This window comes from Pan troglodytes, chromosome 18 (genome assembly GCF_028858775.2).
Source record: "Pan troglodytes isolate AG18354 chromosome 18, NHGRI_mPanTro3-v2.0_pri, whole genome shotgun sequence".
NCBI lineage: Eukaryota > Metazoa > Chordata > Mammalia > Primates > Hominidae > Pan > Pan troglodytes.
Genome location: NC_072416.2, coordinates 6,388,237 through 6,411,131, shown reverse-complemented (window position 1 = coordinate 6,411,131; position 22,895 = coordinate 6,388,237). Strand labels below are relative to the sequence as shown.

The following is a 22,895-nucleotide window of genomic DNA, read 5'->3' as shown; positions in this document are numbered from 1 at the left end:
TACCACTCCTCAGTGCTGCCACTGTGGCACGGAGGCAGCTACAGATCCTATATAAACGAATGAGCACAGCTATGTGCCAATAAAGCTGTATTTTTGGAGACTAACACTTGAATTTTGTGTGATTTTCACATGTCATGAAATAGTATTCTTTTCTTTTTCTTCTGCCAAACATTAAACAATGTGAAATCCATTGTTAGCTCTTGGGCCATACAGAAAAGCAAGCAGCTGGCCACATTTGGCCTCTTGGTCATAATTTGCCAACCCCTCATTCAGAGAAATCAAAAGGCTATTCGTTACATAATTGTTTTCTCATAAAGAGTTATTCAAAGACTAGCAAATGCTGCTTCGTCTGTGCATAAAACAGAAGAAAGGAGTTAGTGGGAAGCAAGGCTGTGTGTTTCCGACGCTTCCCACTGTGAAGGGTACGTTTGCACCCTGGACCAGGCCTTTGCACCTTCAAGTGCTGGGGACCGTGTGCGTGAGGATTGCTGCGTCGGGGTTTTTACCTGGTTGCCCGGACCTCAGGCTGCTGTCGGAGGTCTGAAGCAGCCACGTGCCCTGGAGAGGAGGCGGTGTCTGCGGAGGTTGGTCAAGAGTCTGGATCCTGGGCTCTGATGGGAATGAGCCCTGAGGCATGTTCTTGGTGCGCCTGTTTTCATCTCTAAAGTGAGCCTGTTAAACACATGGGTTTTTCCTTCCAACTTTTAACTTTTGCTTTCACCAGTTAGGAATCAGATAGCGCTTTCCAGAATTTGTCAAGTTAGACCATCCCCACCCCACACAGAATTGATGGCAGGTCCACGTACCTGATGCTTGCCGCTTCCCAACTGGAACTTTAAATGTTTACCATATTTTAATCTGATTTTTAAATTACAGTTTACCACTTACCTGTTGTAAGAAATCTTTTCAGCCGGGCATGGTGGCTCACACCTGTAATCCCAGCACTTTGGGAGGCTGAGGCAAGCAGATCACATCACCTGAGGTCAGGAGTTCGAGACCAGCCTGACCAACATGGAGAAACCCAGTCTCTACTAAAAATACAAAATTAGCTGGGTGTGGTGGTGCATGCCTGTAATCCCAACTACTCGGAAGGCTGAGGCAGGAGAATCGCTTGAACCCGGGAGGCGGAGATTGCAGTGAGCCAAGATCACGCCATTGCACTCCAGCCTAGACAACAAGAGCGAAACTCCGTCTCAAAAAAAACAAATCTTTTCAAGATACAAAAAACAGACCAGGCCCAGTGGCTCACACCTATAATGTTATTGCTTTGAGAGGCTGAGGCAGGAGAATCACTTGAGGCCGAGAGTTCAATACCAGCCTGGGCAACATAGTGATATCACAAGATCACTTGAGCCCAGGAGTTTGCAGCTACAGTGGCTATGATGGCGCCACTACATTGCCCTCCAGCCTGGGCGTTGGAGCAAGACTCTGTCTCTAAAAATATAAAATGAGATGGGCATGATGGCTGGGTACAGTGGCTCATGCCTGTAATCCCAGCACTTTGGAAAGCCAGGGCGGGTAGATCATTTGAGGTCAAGAGTTTGAGACCAACCTGGCCAACATGATGAAACCCCATCCTCTACTAAAAATTACAAAAATCAGCTGGGCGTGGTGGTGGGCACCTGTAATCCCAGCTACTCGGGAGGCTGAGGCAGGAGAATCACTTGAACTCAGGAGGCAGAGGTTGCCGTGAGCCGAGATCGTACCACTGCACTCCAGCCTGGGTGACAGAGCAAGACTCTGTCTCAAAAAAAAAAAAAAAAAAAAAAACCTGGGCATGATAGCTTAGTGCCCGTAATCTCAGCACTTTGGAAGGCTGAGGCAGGGGGAGCGCTTGAGCTCAGGAGTTCGAGACCAGCTTGGACAACATAGTGAGACCTCATCTCCATAAAAAATTTAAAAATGAGTCAGGCATGGTAGCACACACCTATAGTCCCAGTTACTCCTGAGGCTGAGGCAGGAGGATGGCTTGAGCCTGGGAGGTTGAAGCTGCAGTGAGCTGAGATGATGCCATTGTCCCCCAACCTGGGCAACAGAGTGCGACCTTGTCTCAAAAATAATAATTAAATTAAAAATTAAAGAACACCAAGAAAAAATACATCACTTATAAGCTAAGGCATCAGAATGCCTGAGACATCTTTGCCTCCAGTTTCTTCTCTGTGTGAGTGAACATGAGCCAGGTGGGGTCGTGACACGCTGACTGCTGACTGGCCGGCCTCCCACACCGAACAGCTTCCCTGGCACCTGTTCCCATACTTGTTGAGAGTTTGTATGAATGTACCATCTTGAATGTATTTGGCAGCCAGTATTTTATGTTTGTATTAGTGAAAGCAGAGAGTGTAGTAGGCAGTAAGGTGGCTGAGGGGTTGGAGAAATTGGCATTAGTAAATGTGGGAGTAAGCAATATGAAACTTTTTATAAAAATGCTTTATTTTGTAGCTCTATTATTATTTACATTTATGAGATTCAAAACCGTTTGTCTCCAGTGGCCTGAATTTAATTTAGCCAAGGATAAAAAACTTTCCTCAGAGGATCTTTTAAGGTCCCTTCCAATGAAATGGTCTTTTTTTTTTTTTTTTTTTTTTTTTTTTGGAGACAGAGTTTTGCTCTTGTCCAGGCTGGAGTGCAGTGGCGCAATCTCGGCTCACTGCAACCTCCGTCTCCTGGGTTCAAGCAATTTTCCTTTCTCACCCTCTCGAGTAGCAGGGCTTATAGGAACCGCCGACACACACCAGGCTAAATTTGTGTTTAGTAGAGACGAGGTTTCACTATGTTGGTCAGGCTGGTCTTGAACTCCTGACCTCAGGTGATCTGACCTCCTCAGTCTCCCAAAGTGCTGGGATTACATGTGTGAGCCACCATGCCCAGCCTGAAATGGCTTTATTTGCCACCCAGTTTGATGAATGAGACAGATTTGGGAGTTAGCTTTACTTTCTTTTTCCGCCAAGTTTTTAATGTTGGAAACCTTTCATGGAAGAAGCAAACTTCTCAGTGTTGTATTTTGCCTCACAAGCTGAACGCAGTTCTGACACTAGTGCGTTTTCAGAAGCTTTAGTCCTTAACGGTGATGGACGAGAGCCCCTCGAGTGCCTTAGGAGCATCGTGGCTGGGATGTCACAGCAGCCAGGATTCCGTTTTAAATGTGAGGTAGGAGGGATCTGAGCACCTTTTACAAAGTGTCTTTTCTTGATGTTTTCTCTGCAGTCTTTAAACCAGAGGAGTTACGCCAGGCCCTCATGCCAACCCTAGAAGCACTGTATCGACAGGACCCAGAGTCATTACCTTTCCGGCAGCCTGTAGATCCCCAGCTCCTCGGAATTCCAGTAAGTTAATTCATAAAAATAGATTATAACTTTGCTGGTGTGACTTCTGAGTGTCCATTGTTTTATCTCTTGAAATTAGATAAAATAATCCCCCTGCCTTGAAGATTGTTCTCCTAATATAAAAAACTGTTGTCTGTTAACAGTTATCAGTGAAAGTGTTTATTTTGTTTGATTTCACCTGTCCATGAAGCCCTGGTCCTTGGAGGAGGGGTGCACTGAAGCAAGGGAAGCACATGCCCCTGAGACTTCACTTTATATTTGGGGCCTTGTGTCACTTTTGTCTGAAAGAATTTATGAACATGAACTGTAAAAAAATATTTGGGCTTCTCTCTTTTATATTCCTGGATAGCCTTGCAAAGGCCATGGGGACTCAGCCGATTCTATGTAGCAGTCATTACTAGCTTTGTGTTTATATTTGTCTTGTAATTTCATTTTGCTTGCTAGGATCAAGAGTGAATATCTAGAAATACACACTGTTTGATAAACTTGTTCACTATTTTAATTCAGTGGATTAAAGATCTATTTTTTAAATTTTTTGTTAGAAGTATCTTTTAACAATTTTTCTTTACTTTGCCTTTGGAGTATTATAATGTGATCATACCTGAAAATACTAATTACACTTTTAGTGAGTAAAATCAGTTGCGTCAGAGGTTATTTTCTTTTCATTTCCCATTTCTTACTGTTGGGAATGGAAGTTATTTTGGTGCTTTCTGTTTCTATTATTTTAAAACAAAGCTGCCAGATGAGACTGGCATTTGGATATTGGGGGATTCCCTATACTGAGACCTTTTTTTTTTTTAAGGACTATTTTGACATCGTAAAGAATCCCATGGACCTCTCCACCATCAAGCGGAAGCTGGACACAGGGCAATACCAAGAGCCCTGGCAGTACGTGGACGACGTCTGGCTCATGTTCAACAATGCCTGGCTCTATAATCGCAAGACATCCCGAGTCTATAAGTTTTGCAGTAAGCTTGCAGAGGTCTTTGAGCAGGAAATTGACCCTGTCATGCAGTCCCTTGGATATTGCTGTGGACGCAAGGTACAGTTTTAAGTTTTTCCGGAAAGTGAATTTTCCTGGTTAATCCAGCCAGAGGGGTGTTATACTAATATGAGACCACGCCTGTATACTGGGAGTGCATATGTGCAATCTGCTGTCTGGTGACACAGTTGATGCCTGAAGCGATGTGATGGGTGATCAGAGCTGGGTGTACAGGCGCTTACTGAGGGAGGCCATGGGGAAGCGTTTCTGGCTGCCCCTCTCTGCCTGTCGTACCTGTCTGTAGTGAATGTCTCTTAGAGCCAGTTCTATCACATGCTATCCCAAAATGTCTTTAAAGCTACTAAAATTGTTAGAAAACTGTCTAATATACTAACAGAAATAATTTACTAGTCTCTATAGTAGACTAGAACATTATAGAACAGTAAATGGAATGTATTTTTATATAAAAGTATTTCTCCTTTATTTTTGCAGTATGAGTTTTCCCCACAGACTTTGTGCTGCTATGGGAAGCAGCTGTGTACCATTCCTCGCGATGCTGCCTACTACAGCTATCAGAATAGGTAAGCGTCAAGCAGCATCCTGCATTATGTCTTAGGGCAAGGCACGTTCATCTGGTTATAGTTCGTGTACATTATTTCTTCCCTGAAGTTCCAATAAAAAGTGGCCCAATTTCAGGCCGGGTGTGGTGGCTCACGCCTGTAATCCCAGCACTTTGGGAGGCTGAGGTGGGAGAATCACTTGAGCCCAGGAGTTATGTTATCAGCCTTGGCGACATAGAGAGACCCCCATCTCTATTTGAAAAGAAAAAAAAAGAGAAAAAGTGGCTCGGTTTCAGTGTCTTGTTAGTCACTTAGGCCTATGGCCTCTTAGTTAGTTATAAAGCATACTTTTACAGTGTAAAAACTGTAACCTCAGAGCCAAGTCTTGCCGTACTACTTGGATTAGGTACGTTATTTCTTCAGCCATGCCCGTTCTAAAACGCAGCCCTAGAAGCAAGCGTCTGAAGTTGAGAGTAACTCTGATAAAGGTTGGCATGCCTTTTTCAAGATGTTCATAGAGTAGAAAATGTGGATTTTACTATTCTACCTGCAAATATTTGCCTGGTAATTTGGCCTGATCAGTCTCATGGAAAGACTTGCACGAGTGCTACTTCCTTTAAGGCAGAGGAAAAGGGTCCATGATCTTTATTTTTAAATTTTACACCAGCAGCACGATACAAAATGAGATCTGGTGTTTTAATTGAGTTCAAGAATGTGATTCTCTTGCCTCCTATTAATGGCCTCCTATTATAAGATGGCCATTTCAGGGTTTTGTGAGTGGTGGATCTGCTTAAGAAATATTTGCCATTCTTTTGGAATATGAAGATGGCTAAAGAATAGATCTCCTGTCTTAAAATAGGTAGAGAGTGAAAATAGTATTTTTTGTTGTGGTTTCCCACAAAATACAGCTTGCGTAGTTTTGGAGTTGTTTGAGAAGTCAGCTTATCTGTACTGCAGCGTGTAAGTGTCCATGTGCCGCCGCAGTGTGAGCGCACCATGCGTGGAGGCACAGGTCAGGAATCCTGCTCAAACTGTGACGTTGCCTCTATTTTATGAGCCAGCAGCTGGATTCTCTGTGGCCAAGATAGAGGTTTGTGCCTGTTCTTTGTCTTTAGGTTCAAATAATAAGCGTCAACAGTGGGGTTTGGCGTTTTTTATTATTTTACTCTCGTTTGGTCAGAGTAATTATGTCCTATACTTCAAAGAAGACAGAAGGCTTTTTGTTATCTGTTCACAGGCCTGAAAATTTTGGAGTTTTATGGTTATGTGTTTTAATTCTTCTATTTTTTTAAAAAAAATCCATATTCAAGATAAGTAATAACTCCCATCAAAATCCTATTTTTAAAAAAATCCTTTTGACACAAAAATGTCTCAAAAAAGGTTCCTAAGCCTTTTCTATTAGGAATAAGCCTGGCCTGCTTATTCCTAATACTGTTCAGTGTAGTGAAACACTGGTGCAAGGGGGAAGGACAGACCCTAAACTGCATCCCTGCTAGAAGTGCAGCGTGTGCAATTGTCCTGCTGAAAATAGTTTAACATTCAGAGTCTGATTTCCATCTCAACTTCCCCTTTATCAGTAGAAACATTTTATGACCAAGTTTAAAATGATACCATAGCCCCTTCCTAATGGGATCTCTCCCATAGTGACTTGCTGCTCTTTTGGAAGTTCTGGCCACTCCTTTTATGCTTTTAGCCCCATGACCTTCAGCAGACCCCATGATGTATTAATGTATTAAGCTTAGCCTTGTCTGTGATACAGACAATAGCGTCTTCCCTCGCAGCCTCATTTTGTCAAGTCCTCAATGATGAAATAATGAATAGGAATGCACTTTAAAAACCATTTGTGCCAAGCAAAATAAAGTTAATGATATCTTAAGAGAAAGGTTAATATTAACTACACCCAGAAAAATGCCACCCCTGCTACGCTGCCCAACACAGTTTTGGTCTAGAAGGAAGGTAGATTGTTTACCACTGTCTCTAAAGTGTTGTGGGGCCTGTTCCTGGGTCCGTTGGTACCCTGCCTTTGCTGATTTGCACAGATTTTGGTCTTTTACATTGAGAGCAATTAAAGTTACATGGAATTGGTAGGATCAAAGAGTCATTGATGGCATATAAAGTCATTGATGGCATGAAAGTTCTGAAACGTCTAATTTTATTTCTGTATAGAACTTCATTTTTACTAAACAAAAGTAATGTATTTTTAAGAGTGGAAATGCAAATAAAGGAGTTCCATTTTATTAGTGATAATTTTTAAAGCGTAGGCGTAGCGTTCCTCAGCTGATCACAGGCATGCTCTCTCGAACAGTGTATCTGAGTAGGTTAGCATATTATCATCCTAAGAAAGCAGTGGCCTGATTCTGTAACAAATACTTTAACTGCTTATGTTTTTATTTTCAACTTTGACTATTTATGAACACTGCAGTGTTCTTATGAATAATTGTCTTGGCACTTGTAGTCCTAAACTGGGCACTTAGAACAATAAAAAATCCTACAGATCATTTAAACAAGTGAAACCCTAATATATAAGTGAGCGTATGGTTACATTTTCACTTGTTTTCATACTTTGCAAATTTGAAAGTAACTCATGTTGGAAAAACTGTTCTTTAGCTTTCCCAGTTAGTATCTGTAGATAATATAAGTATTATCTATAGATATCCCAGTAATATGTACTGATATGGTACTTAAAACAATCTGCATTTGAAAACTTAGTCCATATATTAAATTACACTTACAGATAAACTATGCAGTTACATTGTACTAACTTTAGCAACCCTGAAATGCATCATCACTGGATTATGTGAAGTATTTCTCCTTTGCAATTCCATATTCATCAAGCTGCTTCCTTCACACCAGGCAAAATGTCATCTAGGCGCTTCAGTTGAAAAGTGAATTTCTAAATCTTTATGTGTTTCCAGGGAGAATAAAGTGTGGACTAGGTAAGAAGGTAGGGGCAGTCTGGCAATAACATCTATCACTCCTTGACTGCCAGGGTTGCTTTAGCTGATTTTACTAGTTGGGAGTGACTGCTCCCTTTTCTGTGTGTTGTCTTCCTCTCTCAGAACAGTAATAAAGTGAAGCCACGGGCCCCTCTTCCTCCCCTTCTTAAACACGAACAGGCTAAATTGTCCATTTCTCCAGCAGTTTTGAGGCAGACAAGGAGTCTGTTGATATGCTTTGCCTCCCCGGTTCTGATCCTGGGATTTTCCAGGGTGGGAGTCAGTCATACAGGAAGAGCCTCAGTTTCCCAGCCACTGCATGGGCTGCCATTCCACCACCAGTGCCTCCCTCTGTGTCACTTTCCTCGGTGGGAAAAGATGGGTTTATGGTTCTTGTTTCCTGGATGTTGCTGGGCTTGCTGTCCTTAAATAAAAGCAAAGGATTTCTCCAGGATTTTAAAACCATTTAGACTCACCTGTGATTACGGTGGGAGTTTCATTTCAGAATGTCTTGAACGGTCCCTTCTAGTTGGCCATAGTTCTGCGTGTTTGATTGTATCATGAATGGGGCACTCAATTAGGAGTTTTACTTATAAAAGGGAAGTATTGGGGATTGAGGGAATGTCTTTTTTGTGTATTGTTTTGGTTGCCACTGAATTGGTTTATAGTTTCTGTACTTTAATTCCTTCTTGCCAGTGATGACCATACCCTCCTGCACACGGAAGTTCTTCTCCATACAGGATTTTAGGATATTTACGAAATAGTGAATGGCCAGAATATTGCTATAGTTCATTCAGGGAAAAAAAAATACATATTGAAAGAAAAACATTAATCTGCCTCTTGCCTGTCAGAGTGTTAAATCCTGACATAATTTATTAATTGAGTTAGTGCCAAATAAATTAGTCCCAGCAAGAAACCTTCATTAATCTAGTGAATCTGTCATGTTCCTCATCAACCAAACACAAAAAATTGGCTCACCTTGAGATGTGCATGCACTGAAGTTGTATGCTTTAAATTTTGCTGTATGTGTGTGGCTAGTGAAATACAACAGACAAAATGCTCAATGTATTGAATTCAGACTAGATTTGGGACTTGTGGGGGACCTGTCCTAGTGGTAGTGAACTGGGCACACGGTGGCCCACGCCTCAGTCTTCTGTAGCCGTGTGAGTGCGCAAGTGAGTGAGACTGCAGCTGCCGCGTCCCATTCTGCACTTGGTGGTTCAGCCTGGCGCTCGAGTCCTGTCGCACTGTTTTTAATACTAATCCTTCCTGGCATCTTGTAGACATAGTTTTGAGCACTAAACCGCATTCGTGCTGCCGTCGCTACCTGACACTCATTCTTCTCGCTTGTGTGATCCACCTCCACCCGCTTGTTTATTCTTACGGTATTCTTGTGTACTCATCTTGTTTTATGCAGCATCAGCCTGCATTTCTGTTGATTTCTCATTTATGTCCTTTCCAAACATTTAGTAGTTTTTATTTTAATTGTTTGTATTTGATAGCTTGAGCCCGGGCTCTATATTGTCTTACAAGAAATTGGGGTGATGGATAATTTCTCAAATGCAGATTGTTCTTTAAAGATTAACTCTAAATTCACTTAACTTGGATTGCCCCCAAGTCAGAACAGTCATTCGCTAAGTCTTTCAGATTGATGAATGATTGGTCCCAGTACCAAAAATGTCAAATCAAAGCTTAGAATTGAATTTTCAAAGATTGTTCATGGATTTACATATATTGTATTTCTTATACAATATATCACATTTCTTACTCTGTATATTCATATTGATAAATGGGTGGAAAGTCTTTGACCCTGACTGCATTTATGTTAAATGTTTGTCTAGAATATGGATTTGGTTTCATTTGTATTGTTACACAATTATTAACTGAATGATTAACATGAAAAAAAAACAGGAAAAAATTAAAATCAGTTCTGGGTGCTCAGCATTTTCATACATTTAAAGATCTGGCTTAATACCGGAAATAAAATCTCTGAATTGCTGTCAAGCATAAATTTTCCATTTTGAAAAATAAAGCTATTTCAGTTTAAATTGCTTTTTTAAGGCCTTTTGTCAGACTGTTTTGTTCAAGTAAATTTTTCCATCTCAAACCCTGGAGTTATATTTGACTTTCTCTGAGTAAGAACAAAATTCAGATTCCTAAATTTGGGCTCCATGCAATTCTAGTATTAACAACTCCTTGAAAACATTTGCCTCTTGGAGCCGGACCGAGCCTGTCGTTGTTAGTGATGATGGCCTGTGATGTGTGCAATGAGACCGAATGCTAATCAATGCTTTGCCTTGGCTTTCTGCTCTGTGTTGTCTTGGTGTCTGCGTCTTACCTCTGTGTCTGTGCTATTTGTTCCCTTCCCTGTTTTCTAATCCTGCCTTTCCCCACCTGCCCCCTGTTCCTTTCATTGTCCTCACTGACCCATCAATCAACCAACAACGCCCCCCCTTCGTCGTGGTGCTCTGCCCTGCTCTGATTGGTGGCTTCGTTGCTTGGGTGGCTGTGTGTTATGATGGACCAGTTCACCCAAGTATGGCCTTCTTGCTGACAGGTATCATTTCTGTGAGAAGTGTTTCACAGAGATCCAGGGCGAGAATGTGACCCTGGGTGACGACCCTTCACAGCCCCAGACGTAAGTACCGTCCTGTCATTTTCTCTGGGGTGAGGGAGGGTGACCTTAAATTGTTTTTTCCTCTTACCAATGACTATAAGGAAGGTACCAGTGCCATTTTGACTTCCTTGCAGTGTTTTTTGGTTTTTTGTTTTTGAGACAGGTTCTCATTCTGTCACCTGGGTGGTGTGCAGTGGCACTATCTCGACTCACTGCAGCCTTGGCCTCTTGGGTTCAAGCGATCCTCCTTTCTCAGCCTCTCAAGTAGCTGGGATTACAGGTGCACGCCACCATACCCAGCTAATTTTTTTTGTATTTTTTGTAGAGACGAGGTCTCGCCATGTTGCCCAGGCTAGTCTCAAACTCCTAGACTGAAGCACAATCGACCTGCCTGGGCCTTCCAAAGTGCTGGGATTACAGTCTGTTGTGTTGTGGGGTTTGTTTCATATTAACTATGATCACATTTAATTTGAATATGTGTATACGTATACATTTACACTGAAAAATGTGTTTTGGCTGAACCACAGTGCCACCTCTGCCTTTATCATTCAAGGCGGTGGTACTGTGGCCTACCACTGGAGACCACTGGTCTCTCTTGACCTTGGTCTGTCTTTTTTTCTAAAATAATTGCTTTTTCCTAGTGGTTCCATTTTGGGGAATTATAAATGTTCTTTGTTTTAATTTTTTTTTTGAAATGGAGTCTCACTGTTGTTACCCAGGCTGGTCTTGAACTCTTGCCTCAAGCAGTCCTCCTGCCTTGGCCTTCCAAAGTGCTGGGGCCACCATGCCCGACCATGTAAATTTTCAGTTATACCTGAGAAACCAGGTATCCCCATTTGCAGAACTGGCAGTAGCAAAAAATGAGTTTGGTGTACATGCCCTGCCCTTTACATTTAGTTTACCTCCACTTAAACCTCCATCTTTTCAGTTACTGAAGTCTAATCCAGATTAATGGATTCCAGTGTTCTCCAACCCCATTTTTTGGCCTAAAGTCTAAATGTGTTTCCTTCCTTCACTAGTGCTTTACCTGTTGTTTACCAGCTCCAAAGTGGATGGGTATGACTTTGTTAGTTCACTCCTGCACAGGGTTAAACTTGTATTTCCAGTGTTTATTATCCAGCAGAGTTACCTTCGAGTGTTAGAATGGCCACTGTGTGGCAAGAAAAAGCAGATGCACAAATTGTGTTATCAACTCATTTCTATACTTAAATAACTAAAAACCTGCCAGCCACCCACCACATCTGCCCAGGTCTGCCATTCCCTCTTTTCGTCAGACTGAGTTCCCCAGTCTTCCATGATTCCTACCACCCTACCACAGTGTGACTTCCCCCAACAGAAAGGAAGGCTTTGCCACAGGAGCTTTTTCCAGCAGTGTAGGCACTTACGCTCTACCATTTTCTTTGTTCAAATGCAGAAAAAACCTAACTTGTAAGACAAACAAACCAAAGTGACTGAAATTCTACATTTTCAATTTATTTCCCTTGTCATCCTAATTCTCTTTAGTCTAGTTGTGTGATTAATAATTGGATTGTTGCCTGAGCAACATAGTGAGACCCCATCTCTACAAAAAATAAAAAAAACTTAACAGGGCGTGGTGGTTTGTACCTGTAGTCCCAGCTACTCAGAACCGGGGTGAGTTTGAGTTCAGCCTTGGCAACATAATGAGACCCCCATCTCCACAAAAAATCAAAAAATTAGCCAGTCATGGTGGTGCATGCCTATAGTCCCAGCTACCCAGGAGGATCACTTGAGCCTAGGAGGTTAAGGCTGCAGTGAGCCATGATCACGCCACTGCACTCCAGCCTGGGCAACAGAGCAAGACCTTGTCTCTGAAAAAACAGAAAGAAAAGAAATGAGAGTGGAATATGTAGAAAAAGACATTGTAGTGTTCTGCGAAATTAAATTTTCTGTTCATTCCGTTATTACATGTACTTGAGATTTTAAGGGGCCATCATGTCTTTTTGTTTGAAGAACTAGTTACAAAATAACATTCCAGAGACCCTATAGTTTATACTCAACAGATAAATTTTAGTTAATAAAACATGTTTTCTTATTTTAAAACAAGGACAATTTCAAAGGATCAGTTTGAAAAGAAGAAAAATGACACCTTAGACCCCGAACCGTAAGTATATAGCTATTTCTTTTTTACTTTCAGTTTTGGTTTGAAATCGGTAAAGTTACTCCTTATGGAGTGGGTTGTGGGTAAAAACATTGGAAATATGTTGCCGTAAGTGGAATTTCTGGTGTGAGGTTATCTTTTAGGTATAGATTCCTTTTAAACTTAAACAAAATATGTATGTCTCTGTAACATGTACTCTAGTTACTGGATTTTAACAATGATAAGATTAAATGGATGTTTTAGTTCTATGAGAACCTCTCTAATAATTTGGTCATGGGTGTCTTTAAGAAGCCATTTAGCATGAATCTTTAGAGACCAAAGGTAGGAGTATTTGGTGGGGTAGTACTAGTAGTATCGTTTAAAGGGAAATACCAGAAAGAAAACCTCTTGGAAACTGCTTTCTCAAATAATGTAAAGCTTGGCACATGTTCTTGCCATTGTTAAGCACTTTTTTTGTTGTTGTTTTTGTTTTGTTTTGTTTTTTGAGACAGTCTCGCTCCGTCCCCCAGGCTGGAGTGCAGTGGCATGATCTCGGCTCACTGCAGGCTCTGCCTCCCGGGTTCACGCCATTCTCCTGCCTCAGCCTCCCGAGTAGCTGGGACTACAGGCGCCCACCACCACGCCTGGCTAATTTTTTGTATTTTTAGTAGAGACGGGGTTTCATTGTGTTAGCCAGGATGGTCTCGATCTCCTCACCTCAGGTGATGTGCCTGTCTCGGCCTCCCAAAGTGCTGGGATTCCAGGCGTGAGCCACCGCGCCCGGCCCTGTTAAGCACTTTTCTACAGTGATGAGTGAGAGTGCTGCATTTGCTAACCTTGCTTCATAACAGCCCTTAAAGAGACTTCAGATTTTTTTCAGTGTGGTAGCCTCTTCCCAGGTCCCCAATGTAAAGTTCTGAGGGCACTCCAAATTGGCATGGCGATACTGGCTATTTTTTGTCCCCACGGTGAGCACAGGCTCCAGGAGCGTTGGCTACTTGGGAAATGTGGGCTGTGACTCAGCCAAGGCAAGAAACAGATCCTGCTCTCCCTATCCTGACCCTCTCCAGGGAAGCCAGTGGCTAGAGTGGCAAGCACAGATTTCTACCCAGGCCACCTCTGGAAACCCAGCTTGACTTTTGGCAGGTTACTTCATCTCTACCAGCACATGGTACACAGACAGGACGATGATGTGAAATCCTAGAGCTGTAGTCTTGGCGAGATGCCAGGGCAGAGCGCCCACCCCTCTCATGACCATCGGATTGTTTTTCCTGACTTTCCACCTTTCTTTTCACATTGTGTCTTTCTCTCCTTGGCTTTATAGTTTCATTGTTATTTATATCTACTTTTCTTTCCTTTTTTTTTTTTCCCCCTGAGACAAGTCTTGCTCTGTCCCCCAGGCTGGAGTGCAGTGGCGCGATCTCGGCTCACTGCAGCCTCCGCCTCCCAGATTCAAGAAATTTTCTGCCTTGGCCTCCCAAGTGGCTGGGATTACAGGTGCCCGCCACCACACCCAGCTAACTTTATGTATGTATGTATGTATGTATGTATGTATTTATTTTTATTTTTGAGATGGAGTTTCACTCTTGTTGCCCAGGCTGGAGTGCAATGGCACAATCTCAGCTCACTGCAACCTCCGTCTCCCGGGTTCAAGCGATTCTCCTGCCTCAGCCTCCCGAGTAGCTGGGATTACAGGCATGTGCCACCACACCTGGCTAATTTTTTTGTATTTTTAGTAGAGACGGGGTTTCACCATGTTAGCCAGGATGGTCTCGATCTCCTGACCTCGTGATCCACCCGCCTCGGCCTCTCAAAGTGCTGGGATTACAGGTGTGAGCCACCGCACCCAGCCTGTATTTTTAGTAGAGACGAGGTTTCACCATCTTGACCAGGCTGGTCTTGAACTCCTGACCTCGTGATCCACCCACCTCGGCCTCCCAAAGTGCTGGGATTACAGGCGTGAGCCACTGTGCCCGGCCAATTTATATCTACTTTTTAACTTCAAAATATATTACATTCAAGTAGTAGGTGCCAGGCAGAGGGAACACATGGATGAGTGAAGGGGTCTCTTTCCTGCTGGTTGTAGTCTAGAGAAACAGCTGGGTAATGGCACAGCCTGCAGCAGGAGACAGTACAAGTGAGTCCCAGACAGAAGGGACCCTGCCTGGGCAGAGCGGCATCACCACAGTTGCGCCTGGTTTCCTGGACAAGGTGACGTTTACATTGAAGCTGCAGAGCATTCTAGAAACAAAGGCATGAAAGAACACAGGTTGCTCAATAAAACTACAAGGCCCCTAGAGTGGGTGGTTGGTAGGCAGAGGTTAACTTCATGAAGGGCCATTACACTGTCTCTTGACGTTTAGACTTTATCCTATAATGTGCTGAGGAGGTTTTGAAGAATAGCATTGGTTCTAGTGTAAGAGGATCATCTTTGGTCTATGAGGTGAACTGAACAGAAGAGGAGAAGACATTGTTCTGTAGTAGAGAAATTAGTTAAGAGACACAAAGCAGGAGAAGGCAAGAAACTGAAACCCCAATTAAAGCAAGAGCTTTTGGAGCCAGGCAGGGGGACTTGCTGGGGGACTGAGGGAAGGGGAGACATCTAGTTGGCCCATAATAATTGGGAGTGGGAGAAAGGGGGAAATTCAAAATGGATGTCATGGGGTCTAGAATATGCAGTGTTTTGTTTGTTTGGATTTTGTTTGTTGTTTTTGAAACAGGGTCTTGCTGTGTCACCCAGGCTGGAGTGCAGTGGTGCAGTCATAGCTCACTGCAGCCACAACCTCCCAGACCCAAGCAGTCCTCCCAGCTCAGCCTTCTAAGTAACTGGGACTACAGGCACACACCACTATGCCCAGCTAATTTTTAAATTTTTTGTAGAGACGGGGTCTCCATATTTTACCCAGGCTGGTCTCAAACTCCCAGTAAAGCAATCCTTCCACCCCAGCCTCTCCACATGCTAGGATTACAGGTGTGAGCCACTGCACCTGTCCCCAGTGTAGTTTTGGGGGGCACTCCTTTCCCCTGACATGGGAGGGAAGAGTTGAGAGCAGGGGACCTTTGGAGACGGCACAGGAATTGAGGAAGTTCTTGGCCGCAACCTTTGAAATTCTTAGCGTTGGGGATGAGCTCAGTGGCTGAGTTGTCGAAGACAGAGCTTGTGGAGGATAAGCACTGGAGGAAAGGAGTGCAGATTCAGAGCAGCTGCCACGTGGAAGGGAGAGGTAGCCAGACAGAGCCGGGCTGTCAGAGAGTGCCATAGGACCATGAACGGGTGCCGCCATTTTTGTGTGTGTGTTTTTTTTTCACAGTTCTGTGTGTGTGTCTTTTCTTTCCCTCCAGCAGACTGGGCAGAGAAGCCAGATGAGGGTAGACCCATGGCTGAGGGCTTGCATAGCACGTGCAACGGACAGATTAAGGGGACAAGGGCAGGGGCACACTGTAGAGGAGCTGTAGCTCAAAGCTCAGGAGCACACAGGGAATCACATTACTCACCAGTCCCTTCAGCCCCTCCTCGGAGGTATGCATTGTGGTGGCAGCAAGGGAGGGAGCTGACAAAAACCCAAGGTCTTGACCTCAAAATGTCATCTTGGCATTTAAGATTCCTGGGTTGAGGCGGTTCCTGGAGGTGACGGAGCCCTGGTGGGCCGTGGTTGTGGGCTGCCGTAGAACAGTGTGGAGGATTCGTGGGGAATGGGTGGTCCATTCTCTCGCTTCACCAGTGTTTACTTGAATAAACCCTTGTCAACTTGCCAGTAGGCCTGACACATTCCACCTTTTGTAACTGACTCAGAACTGGTGTTTTTGTGCCTCGCGCCTAGCGTGGCTGCTCTGAACTGGCCATGTTTCCCATTAGTATCCTCAACAATTTTAGACTTAAGAGCACATGTTTAGAACTCAAAGTATTGTTCTGTATTTTTTAAGTCAGTTTAGGCATGTGAAATCACCTAGAGAAGGCATTGTTCTTGCAAATGTGTAGCAGTGTCAGAAATACCGGCCTGTGAAATATGTATTTGTCGCAGCAATTTTTAAAAATAAAGTTTCCTTTCTGGTTGCAAAGGGAGATTGGGAGAAAAGAGGAATGAAGCGCTTGTACAAAGAAAAGAAGAAAGCTTTTTCCTATAGAAGATATCATACGGATGCATTGTAAAATATAGCTGAATCAGCCAACACATGCATTAATGTCAGCACTACTCACAGTAACCCAGAGAACAAGGTGTGGACGCACACACAGACTTCTACAAGTGACTCTGGTCTTGTGGTTCCATATGCTTTAACAGTGCGCCTTCTTTGTCTCCTAGTTTCGTTGATTGCAAGGAGTGTGGCCGGAAGATGCATCAGATTTGCGTTCTGCACTATGACATCATTTGGCCTTCAGGGTGAGTTGTTTCCCCTGGCCTGGAGGGCAGTTCTGCACAGAGCCAGTGGCGGGGCAGTTGCAGTGGCTACTGCATCTCATTCATTGTTGTCAGCAAGAATTCAGCGATTAAGAGAGATGGCAGTTGGTTCTAAATTTAAGTTCTGAGCGTTTGTCCGCTTTAGGAATTGTGGAATCAAAGCAGTCTGCCTCTTCACTCTTTAATTTTATAATAATGTGATTTAAACTGCCAACAAAATATCTGAATGCTGCATTTTGTTGGTTTGACAATTTACATCATTATATACAGTCTCATCATACCACTATTATTTTGCAGTTTTGTGTGCGACAACTGCTTGAAGAAAACTGGCAGACCTCGAAAAGAAAACAAATTCAGTGCTAAGAGTAAGTTTCGGGAAGCTTTCTGTTTCCTGGACTGCACATTTTAGAAACTTGTAGACATCGTCCCCATTGTTCTTTGGTTCCTCTCAACACATGGTTCTGAGGTTCGGTTGTCAAAGATTTTCGTTAGTTTTTTCCCCAGTACTTTGTATTTTTCTTGTCTCATCCTTAAGGAGAGCCAGGCCAGTCATGAGGGTAAGAATGCAAGAATGTTCTTCAGGGGCTTCACTGAGAATAGGCAGCACAGCTGTGAGTCCCTGAAGTCTGTGCTTCTCAGAATGGTCATCTCAGCCACGGGGCTGCTGAGCACAGAGCTCAGAGCAGGACTCGCAGCCTTGGGCTGTGGATCTTCATCGAGTGTAAAACATCTCAGTCCACCCTTAAAGGGAATATTTGGCCTGATTGTTATATGAAAGTCAGCGTTTATGATCAGCGCATGTTTTAGATGAAAGGTTAGATGTGCAGTAAACTTTGTAAATTCTGAGAAAATTTATCAACAGATTATTCTCAAGTGGTTTAGACCTAAGACCCCTCACCCCTCGTGCGTGCATGTGTGGTGTAATGTTGGCCAGCACTCTCTAACCCTGGGCCCTATGTGGGCTGCCGTGGGTCTGTCCCATGGGTGCTGGGTTCTGCTACAGTGGGGCATGAGCCATGGCCTCTGGGAACCAGCCACCACCCCAGGAGTGGTAGGAGCCTGGCCTGCATGTGGACTTGGCTGGACATGTTACTGCAGCTGGTGGTGCCTGTGCAGAAATAGAAGGAACAACCTGTTACTGCTCGAAGTAACTTTGCATGAGTAGACTTTCTTTTTTTTTTTAATTTGAGACATTCTCGCTCTGTCACCAGGCTGGAGTGCAGTGGTGCAATCTCAGCTCACTGCAACCTCCACCTCCTGGGTTCATGCGATTCTCCTGCCTCAGCCTCCCAAGTAGCTGGGACTACAGGCGCCCGCCACCTCGCCCAGCTAATTTTTGTATTTTTAGTAGAGACGGGTTTCACCATGTTGGCCAGGAGGTCTCAATCTCTTGACCTTGTGATCCGCCCGCCTCGGCCTCCCAAAGTGCTGGGATTACAGCCATTAGCCACCGTGCCCGGCTGACTTTTTTTTTTTTAAGACCACATTATTATCAAAAGTTTATGGTTATTTAATCTTTATAGAGTTAATTCTCAAGTCTTGGGATGGCCTTCTGCAGCTTGACGCGCCAGGCTGGCCTTTTGCTGAGTTAACCAGCAAACCCACACAAGAACGGCAACTGCAGCAGCGTTCTAACATTGACTTGCCGGCTGCTCCCTACGGCTGTCACCTTTCTCTGGCAGGACAGGTGACTAGCATGTTGCTCAGGAGATCCCCAATAGAACCAGGGTCATTTGGGGAGCTCAGAGTAGAAGAGAGATGGAAATGCTAGGATGGACCATGCACTGGGGGAAGGGGAGAAGGAAGCCACCCTGTAGACTTGAGACTGAGTCTTAATTCAAGTTCAAACTCTGTTGTTAACCAACATCCAAAGTTATGCAATAGCTTACACTGCCTCTGTTAAAAACTTTTGAAATATCACTCATTGATAAACTATTGTAATACTTTTCCTTAGCTCAGTTTCTCACCTGAGGCACTGTTGACATTTCAGGCCAGGTGATCCTCTGTTTTGGGGGCTGTCCTGCGCATTATAGGATTTTAGCAGCATCCCTGGCCTCTGCCCACTCAGTGCCAGTAACACCTTCCTCAACAATTAATTATGTCTGTCAGAAATGTCTCCAGACATTGCCAGATGTCCCCTGGAGGGGCACAGTTGCCTCCATTTGAGAGGCCCTGCTTCAGAGGATTCATTCTGAGTGAGTTCGCTAATGCATTTGAGCAAATTGGAAGTTCTTCCCTGGGCCAGAGGCTCAGTAGCCAAAACAGAATTACCCAGAGAACTAGGCCTCCGTAGAACAGTCATTGCCTGAAAGGGGCAGGAGGTGACTGGGCGGAATGGCACAAGTGGCCCCAGAGCAGGTCCAGCCCCCCTCCCACCGCAGCATCCAGAAAGACCCGTGGGCATTCGGTGGATGAGCCCAAGATCTAGAAATGGAACATTACTGGAGAAAAGGGCTTAGGAGACTAGAGGTAGCTCTACTCTCAGTGTGAGCATGTGTCAGCACAGACGTTGTGGTGTCTGATCACAGAGTAAAGGTATGCTTCCTTAATCTTGCATTGAAAACCATCTCCTTCGCATACACCATATGCAAAACCAAATTCAGGTAGATTAAAAGCAAGAAAAGTACACAAAACTGCAGATGCATTCAGGATAAAAGTAAGATAATAATTTTATTGTGTTGAGTTATGAAAAGCCTTCCTTAAAAAGATACAGCCCAGAGATGAGAAAGGAAAAGGCACAAAAGGCCCCTGTCATGCGCCATGGATGAAGATACAAGTTGAATGCCAGAAAGCGAGGGGCACAATTTAAAGTGTTCATTTTTAGATTTAGCAAGTCTACTTTCACACATGTATCCTATAAAAATATTTGCACATATGCATAAAGGCACATACAAGGACATAACTGCAGCAATGGCAAGGAGTGATGAAAAAGTAGGAACAGTGGCCAAATCGAGTGATAACAGAAAAGGAGGCAGCACCGTGAGGAAGGTGGCGCAGCGTGCACCGCAGTGAGCACGGCCTGCGCCTAGACCCCTGTGCTGTCTGAGACCACCTCTGGAGTATGCAGCCATGTATGGATCACACGTGTCAAATAGCGAAGTTACTCTGGAAGAGTTTTGTTTGTTTGTTTTTTTGGGGGTTTTTTTTGTTTTTTTGTTTTGTTTTGTTTTTGCAGACAGAGTCTCGCTCTGTCGCCCACACTGGAGTGCAGTCACGTGATCTCGGCTCACTGCAAGCTCTTGCCTCCCGGGTTCACGCCATTCGCCTGCCTCAGCCTCCCGAGTAGCTGGGACTACAGGCGCCCGCCACCATGCCTGTAGTCCTAATTTTTTCTGTTTTTTAGTAGAGATGGGGTTTCACCGTGTTAGCCAGGATGGTCCCGATCGCCTGACCTCGTGATCCGCCTGCCTCGGCCTCCCAAAATGCTGGAATTACAGGCATGAGCCATCGCTCCCGACTTAATTTTGCATTCTCAGTGGAGACGGGGGTTTCACCATGTTGGCCAGGCTGGTCTCGAACTCCTGACCTCAGGTGATCCACTCGCCTCAGCCTCCCAAAGAGCTGGGATTACAGCTGTGAGTCACCGCGCTCAGCTTAATTTTGTATTTTTAGTAGAGATGGGGTTTCTCCATTTTGGTCAGGCTGGTCTTGAACTCCTGACCTCAGGTGATCCACCTGCCTCAGCCTCCCAAAGTGCTGGGATTACAGGCATGAGCCATTGTGCCCGGCCACATTTTTCTTTTTAAATCATTTTTATTCAGGTACAACTTATCCAAAAATCAGCAGCACTGGTTTGTTTATTGCAGAAAAATGAAATTTAGAAGTTTGGTCTAAATTTTCTAGCTCGCTAAGGAATCTTCTAAAATTCCCAATTTTCCTATTTCTCACTAATGTAGGAAATATTTAAAAGCCAGCAAAGAAGAAAACATCTTTTAAAATCTCATTGTCTATACGTAATCACTAAGAACCTTTTGCAACTTTCCCTTATAGTTTTTTAACCTGTATATGAGGCGTTCTCTGTCCTGAAGTAATGTCCTGCCTCTGGCTAGCTCCTGTGACAGTAGCCCTCCCGGGGCTGGCCCTGGGTGAGGAGGGGTGGCGGCGGGGAGGTGAGCCCAGGAAAGGCTGCCCTCACCAAGGCTCGGAAACTTCATTCATGCACCGCACGAGGCGATGGCTCAGGGCAGGCTTGGACGCCAATACTTTGCCAGCTCCTGAGGCACCGGACAGGCTCTGGCCAGAGCTTAATTTGTTAGCCCTAGAACATTCCACGTTCACGTCGGACTCCATAGTAGGGACTTTCTCCTCAGAGCTGGGCAGGAGGAGCCCACTGAGGGTGTGCCATCTCTGCCCTCCAGGGAAAGCAGGAAGCAACAGGGAAACATCCATCTGCTCCGCCCTAGAGCCCCTGTCAATTTTGGACCCACCGCTGTAGGTCTTCTGCCCCATACTGTTAGAAAAAGATGCAGGTTACCTGGGCACGTAAACGGTTTTCAGGAGTGGAGTGCCTGAGATCCCAGAGTCCACCTTTCCCTTATATAACACTCCTGTCACAGGACAGATTAGATTTCTTCCGTGTTTGGAGAACATTAGTCCTTTAAAATATCAGCCTGTGCTGCAAAGTGGGGTGGATTCTCTAGTCTCAGTCACTGTCTCAGCAGTGCTATTGAAGCCCTCTCACCTGCTCCTTCTGGACTTCCTAGGGCTGCAGACCACAAGACTGGGAAACCACTTGGAAGACCGAGTGAACAAATTTTTGCGGCGCCAGAATCACCCTGAAGCCGGGGAGGTTTTTGTCCGAGTGGTGGCCAGCTCAGACAAGACGGTGGAGGTCAAGCCCGGGATGAAGTCACGGTCAGTGTGCCTGCTCTCTACAGTGCTCTGCGAGCAGTCCCCACGCCCGCTTGCCAGAGCCTGCTCTCTGCAAAGCTCTTGAGTTTGAGGTCATCCTTCCAAGACTTTGCAGCAGCGAATGCGTGCAGTAGCCCCCTCAGCTGCGGTTGTCCTGTCTGGGGTTTTAGTTACCCTATACAGTGCAGTAAGCTATTTTGAGAGAGAGACCACATAACATATTATAGTATACTGTTTATAATTGTCTTGTTTTATTATTACTTATTCTTGTTAATCTCTTGCTGTGCCTAATTTATAAATTAAAATTTTGTGACCAGTACAGGTGTATAAGAAAAAACGCATAGAGGTTGATACTGTCCACGGTTTCCAGCATCCACTGCTGGTCTTGGAACATACACCCCGTGGATAAGGGGGACTGCTGTATAGCCAGTCCTCCTCAGAATCCCGTATTTCATTCACAGAGGTGCAGTTCCCTAGTGAGGGAAACTGGTCAGAAAGCAGGTGCTCCCTGCTCCGGGGCTGACTGGCCCATAGGGAGGACTCCAGGCCACGGTCTGAGGAGGTGGCCATGCCTCCGCTCGTCTGCAGTGGCCAGAGTTAGAGGAGCAGGCCTGGTGTGCAGAAGCACCTTGTCAGCAACAGCCTTTGTAAATGTCCGGCTCTGGCTTTTGTTTCAGGTTTGTGGATTCTGGGGAAATGTCTGAATCTTTCCCATATCGAACCAAAGCTCTGTTTGCTTTTGAGGAAATTGACGGCGTGGATGTCTGCTTTTTTGGAATGCACGTCCAAGAATACGGCTCTGATTGCCCCCCTCCAAACACGAGGTAGTTTTCCAGCTCCTTCCAGGGCGTGTCATTCAGTGAGCTGTGTTAGGATAGACCAGGGCTCTTAAGTGTCCCAGAGGAGCCTGTGAGCCTTCATAGGGGATTAAAGTAAATCAAACCACAATTAACTAACCAAAGTAGTTAGTTTTGTTTTCCATTAAACTAGCGGGAAATGAACTGTTGAGATGACTGCAGTGAGCGTGTTTTGTGTGGCGAGTCTGTGTGGGACCCGCTCTTACCTAACGCAGGTAAACCTGGGGAGTTGGGATGGGAGAGCCTGGCACCTGAACAGAGGAAGTAGCTCTGC

At 44.6% G+C, this 22,895-nt stretch overlaps 1 protein-coding gene across 9 annotated transcripts in view; it reads left to right on the top strand.

Annotated features, from left to right (window-relative positions):
- Positions 1-22,895, top strand: part of CREBBP (CREB binding protein) — a 154,745-nt gene that overhangs the window by 117,633 nt on the left and 14,217 nt on the right. For 5 of the 9 annotated variants that reach the window (XM_009430211.5, XM_009430213.5, XM_054668794.2 and 2 more), the window contains 9 exons: positions 3,205-3,323; positions 4,126-4,365; positions 4,798-4,886; positions 10,329-10,439; positions 12,484-12,540; positions 16,818-16,895; positions 17,211-17,278; positions 21,617-21,767; positions 22,442-22,588. In XM_009430211.5, coding sequence (XP_009428486.2) covers positions 3,205-3,323; positions 4,126-4,365; positions 4,798-4,886; positions 10,329-10,439; positions 12,484-12,540; positions 16,818-16,895; positions 17,211-17,278; positions 21,617-21,767; positions 22,442-22,588 — 1,060 coding nt within the window. The remainder of the gene's footprint in view (positions 1-3,204; positions 3,324-4,125; positions 4,366-4,797; positions 4,887-10,328; positions 10,440-12,483; positions 12,541-16,817; positions 16,896-17,210; positions 17,279-21,616; positions 21,768-22,441; positions 22,589-22,895) is intronic. The other 4 variants (XM_523285.8, XM_054668793.2, XM_003314954.6 and 1 more) reach the window with 1 other exon arrangement.